At 53.4% G+C, this 5,698-nt stretch overlaps 1 protein-coding gene across 1 annotated transcript; it reads left to right on the top strand.

Moving 5' to 3' along the window:
- Nucleotides 1-3,341: 3,341 nt before the first annotated feature.
- Nucleotides 3,342-5,063, top strand: LOC309451827 (ubiquilin-1-like; the record flags this gene model as incomplete). Its single annotated transcript, XM_082076522.1, has 2 exons — nt 3,342-4,547; nt 4,644-5,063. 2 exons carry the CDS (start codon nt 3,342-3,344, stop codon nt 5,061-5,063), a joined length of 1,626 nt encoding a protein of 541 aa, XP_081932648.1.
- Nucleotides 5,064-5,698: the final 635 nt, after the last annotated feature.

Genomic DNA, 5,698 nt, shown 5'->3' on the forward strand with positions numbered 1-5,698 from the left:
TCCTCTTCGTAGAGAGGGTCTCATGCCCTTTCTCTCTTGGCCATTCTCCAACACCCGTTATCTCGGAGCTGCCTCCTGAACTTTGTTTACCCAGGCCTCTCTCAGTCAGTACCTTCCCACTTACCCTTGTTCAGCTCATGCTAACTGAGGCCTACTTATGCTAACTAGAAAAGATCCTCTTCGTAGAGAGGGTCTCCGCCCTTTCTCTCTTAGCCATTCTCCAACAATGAAATACCAAAAAAAAACCACGCCAACAAATCACAAACCAAATACTGCATGTGTATTTTGGCCTGGAAATTTAATATCAGTGGGATACAGGGAATTAGGGTGGAAATAAAGCAGCCAGAGGTATTTTCACAGGACGGCTGGTTCCCAGCACGACAGCTCGTTTGGGAGGTTCGTTAACGATGCAACGGGGTTTTGAGCTCTTGGGCTGGCACATCAATGGGAAAATTCAACCTGCAAAACTCAGAGGGAATGGAGACGAGCGCAGAGATGCTTCTGGCCATCCTGAGAGAGTCTTGTGGGCTTTTCCTTGAATTAAAAAGCAAAATAGAAGACAGATGTTGGGTTTTTGCCGTGTGGAAGTCCCCAGTGGTGCACAGATCCAGGGAATTTTATCAATCTGCTTCAATAAAAAAGCAAATAAGAGACGGAGAGGTTTTAGTTACCACCGATCTTGCTTGGAAGCAAGAGCTTTATCATGGTCCCAGTTCTCTCCATCCATCCATCCATCCATCCATCCATCCATCCATCCATCCATCCATCCGTGTTTTGCACCATTTCCAATTCACTTTATAAAGGAAACCTAAATCTTGGCCACACATCTCCAGTGCTGGAAAACTGAATTCTCAAAGATTTCCTCCTCTTTTCCCCCTCGGCACGTGTTCATCTCATTGAACAAACTAAAATCCATGCAGCGATGGCACGAGATGCCGGGGTCATGATCCTGGAGAGCAGAGATGTTGGGGTTTTCTCATTGAAGGATTTGGGTGTTTTGTGGAAGAGAAGTTCATTTTAGAGTTGAACCAAGTGGAAAAAAAGTGCTTTGGTGAGATTACAGTGACAAGATCAGGTTAAAGAGCTGAAAGGCATAAGCGGGACTCAACAAGTCCCTGTTTTTCCTGGACATTTTGGTGCTTTGGGCTGGATTTCAGTGTCCGCAGGTTGTGTTGGCACTGGGAGGGCTTTTCATTCGTTTTCTGGCACAGCGTCCATTCTGGTGACGTGTGAGGCTATTGTGAAATGTCCCGTGGGGTTTTCTCGCAGTGCTCCCAGAAATTCCGCTGCTGCCTTGAGCAGAGGCTGAGAACGTGGGCACCACATCACTTGCACTCTCCGGCCACAACGGCTGCAGCTTTTTGGGGTGTTCCAGCACCAGGGGACACACATGGACCCACCTGAGCACCGAAATGGAGCAGACACACCTGTTCTGGAGATAGATAAATTGATTTTTATCTGCAGGAGTTTTGGGTGAGCATGTGGTGCTCCTGTCCCCACTGTGTTCCCATCACCGTCCCGCTCCCGATCCCAGACCAACTGTGCATCCCTCACACCAAACGTGTTTCATCCCAGTTGAGCATCAATTCATCCACCTTGCGCATCACATCCCAGCCACGGATAACTCCATCCCGGCCCTGCGGGACTCTCTGAACTGCCTGAAAGGAGCTTGGAGCCGGGGGGTCGGGCTCTGCTCCCCAGGAACAAGCGCCAGGAGCAGAGGAAATGGCCTCAAGTTGCACCAGGGGAGGTTGAGGTTGGATTTAGGAACAATTTCTTCCCCAAAGGGCTGTGGGGCATTGGAACAGGCTGCCCAGGGCAGTGCTGGAGTCACCATCCCTGGAGGGGTTGAACGGATTGGAAATGAGGTTCTCAGGGACATGGGGTAGTGCCAGGGCTGGGTTAACAGTTGCACTCGATCTTTGAAGGTCTTTTCCAACCAAAATGATTTTATGATTCTGTGACATCCCATCCCTTCATTGCTCCATCCTGTCCTTGCATTTGCGTCCCAGCCATAAATCATCCCAGCCTATTTGTGACAGGCCAAGGGGTGATGGTTTTAAACTAAAGGAGGGAGATTCAGGCTGGACATGAGGAAGGAATTGTTGTCCTGAGGGTGGTGAGAGCCTGGCCCAGGTACCCAGAGAGGTGGTGGATGAACCATCCCTGAGACATCCCAGGCCAGGCTGGACAGGGCTCTGAGCACCCTGAGCTGGTGCAGATGTCCCTGCCTATGGCAGGGGGCACTGGGGAGCTGGGAAGGTCCTTCAGCCCAAACCCGTCTGTAATTTTGTGATTCTAGGGCTGACCCTGTGCATGGGTTGTGCTGGCAGCAAACCCACAGTGGGACCCAAAGACTGGGGCTCAATGTGACAATTCGAGGTGCTTCGTGTTCCTGCAGCACACCTGGCAGGAGGAGGGTGTTCGCTGAAACAGGGGAGCAAGCTCCGGAGCCGGGAGGGTGGGTGCTCGGGAGCTTCTCCCTGGGTTTGGCAATGCTGACCTGCCGGTCATGTGGAATGGAAATGGTCCTGCAGCCCCTGAGACTGGGGGTCCCCATGGTGTGGTTTTCTGTTGGAGCGATAAAGGACTCAGCAAACACTTCGATTCAATGTGAATCATGCCAAAGCCATTTATTACAGAAACAAGCCTCCTTATATATGCAACTATATTCTAATCACGCGTCCACGCTCCAAGCGTGGATTCGCTAAATGAGTATCGTGGGCTGTCCGTGCGCTGGAGTCTCACTGATGATGCGTCCGATGATTCACGCCACGCCAGGACCCCGCTGATCGAGGACGCCCCTCTTTCTCACAGCAGGTTCTGTTCTCAGCTTCTCGAAGCGGCCTTGAGATTCCTTTGAGCCTGACTAATTCAGCAACAGATCTTTATCCATCAAAACCCCGCCACAGTTTCCCTTGTGTCCTGGGGACTTGGTTGGGGACCATGGAGGCGAGGAAGCCTGAGCTCAGCTCTGACATCACTGCTCACTCTGACATCAATTGTGATGTCACAGCACAGCGCCGCTGCATGGGCATTCTATACGGGCAGGAGGCTGCAGTGGGACAGGGAACATGGGGGGACTGCTCGGGTGGTGAGCAACTGGAGCAGCTGTGCAACATCTGCGGAGGGAGGTGGTCCTTGTCCCCGTGTCACTGCTCCCTCCTGGCATCTGTCACCGTAGCAGGGATAACTGCCACCCCGTTTCCACTGCAGCTGTCACCCTCTGTCACCTCCTGCCAGCACCGCTGCTTTTCAACAGAGCGACGCGCAGCCCTGGTCTCAGAGTCACCGTGCCCAGAAGCAAAGGGGCAGCAGAGACTGGTCAGCCTGTTGTCACCATGGATTCCTCAAATATCATCAAGGTTACTGTGAAGACGCTCAAACAGGAGGAGAAGTTTGAGGTTGCTCAGAGCAGCACTATCCAGGAGTTTAAGAAAGAAGTTGCCAAATGTTTCAAAACATCCCCTGATCTGCTGGTCCTGGTATTTGCTGGGAAAGTCCTCAAGGATCAAGACACTTTGAGCCAGCATGGAGTTCACAGTGGGGTCAACATCCACGTTGTCATCAGGTCCCAGCAGAAACCACAGGATGGCCTGGCAGATCAAGAAAGAGCGACCGCCCTCATGCAACCTCCCAGCTGCAGCAATTCCAACTTATTCTGCTTGGGAAGCACGGGTCATCTGCAAAACCCAAGCTTAATCCATCACGACTTGTCTGAGCTGTTGACCTCCAGCCAGGAAACAGTGGCACAGACCATGGCGGACCTCTTGTCCAGGATCCCTGCTTCGGGCCTGGATCTGAACACCATCAACAACAACACACTTCTGCTGGGCTTCCTCCTTGGGGTTACGGGCGTATTTCTCCTGGGCCTGGACTCCACAGACACATTGGACTTGGAGAGCAGCATTCAAGAAGAAGAGGTACCCCTGCACAGCTTGCAAAGGGAGATGCAGACTGCTTTGGTGCAGGATGTCCTCGACAATGCCGACGTTGTCAGGGACCTCCTCATGTCCAGCCCTCAGATGCAGCAGCTGGCTGAAGAAAATCCCGAGATTGGCCACGTTCTCAGCCACCCCCAGACTATCAGAGAAATGCTGGAGGCCTCCAGCAGCCCTGCCGTAAGGCAGGAGATGATAAGGAACCATGATGTGGCCATGAAGAACCTGGAAAGCATCCCTGGAGGGTTCAGCGCTCTGGAGCAGCTGTACAGGGAGGTTCAGGAGCCCATCTTGGACGCTGTGCAGATGGGAAACAGCCCCTTTGCTCCCCAGGACAGTGACCCACCTGTGACGGGAGCCAGGCTACCAGCCCACACCGAAAACCGGAGGCCATTACCCAACCCTTGGGCTCCGCGGTCCAGCGGGGTCAGTGGTAACACAGGGGATTGCGATGACCAGTTCGCCATCAGCAGCACAGGTGACAGTTTCACCTCGCTGAGCTTGGGTCCTGCGGCAGGACCGGTGGTGCCCAACTCGAGGCAGGTTCAGACCATGGTTGAGCAGCTGACAGGAGACCCAGAGCTCATGCACAGCCTGGGGAGTGCGGTAACACACCCTGACAGCCCCGCACAAGTGCTTCTGAACGGCGTCGAGACACCGAGTGACGGAAATTCTCCATGTGAAGACCAGCAGGTATAGCAGCTGCCACCGGAGCTGGAGGACGCCGAGATTTTGCCCCTGCTGAGGAACCCGCGGGCGCTGCAGGCGTTGCTGCAGATCCAGCGGGGATTACAGACCCTCTCGACAGAGGTACCGGATTTTATACTGAGTTTGCAGGACCCAAGTGTGCAGCTGGATCTGGAAAGCATGGACGACTCGTCACAAAGCAGCAAGTCTGAGGACAGTGGAGATTTCAAGTCAGATGGGGAGCAAGGAGAACATCAGATGGAGATGGATGAGGAGGTGCCACAGGCCAGATTTGGGAGACAAATGGAGCAGCTCAGGGCCATGGGCTTCCAGGACCAGAGCGCAAACTTGGAGGTGCTGATTGATGCAGAAGGAGACGTCAGTGCAGCAGTGGAGATACTGGCGAAAGCACCGTCATCGGACAAGATACCATAACTGGTTTGTCCAAATGAACCGGTTACGTCACCTCCTCTGTCAATGGCTGCGTTTCAGTCTCACCCCACACTAAAAGCAGCAGGGTGCATGCTAACAAGTTGTGTGCTGTAGCGTTCTTCCATCCATGACAATTGATTTCCCCTGGTCCGCAAGGGTTTCTTGCATCCAAAGGTAATAGACTGAAGAGCTTTCTGTGTTGCCTGTCACTGCCAGCATCAGCCTTTCCTCAAGGGAGCAAATGCTGTTATGAAAGTCAGTGTCACTTCTGCCACTGCGTCTCCTGTGCGTGTGCTGTCCGCGAGGGTTATCGTAACAGTCGGTGGTGGCTGTAAGTCACGTTTACATCCCAAATGTATGCACAGTGGGTTTTTACCCACCTGTTGTTGCACGGAAGGATTGAATTTCATGCAGCAGTTCAGAGTTCGGCATTCCGGGAGTGGCGCGTTCCGGGGCCACCAAGCGCTGTTTACTAGAGGGTGTTGGGCTGGTGCTGGAGCGAGCTGAGAGAAGGGAACGGAGCTGGGGAAGGGGGTGTCTGGCCCCGTTGTTGGGGATTTGGGGATGCCGGGGGGGTTAGGAGGGGGCACCACCGGCTGAGCCCCACTCTGTTGTCTCTGAATTGCTGCCTATTTGTT

Source organism: Streptopelia decaocto (assembly GCF_964273445.1).
Source record: "Streptopelia decaocto genome assembly, contig: HAP1_SCAFFOLD_86, whole genome shotgun sequence".
Classification (NCBI taxonomy): domain Eukaryota; kingdom Metazoa; phylum Chordata; class Aves; order Columbiformes; family Columbidae; genus Streptopelia; species Streptopelia decaocto.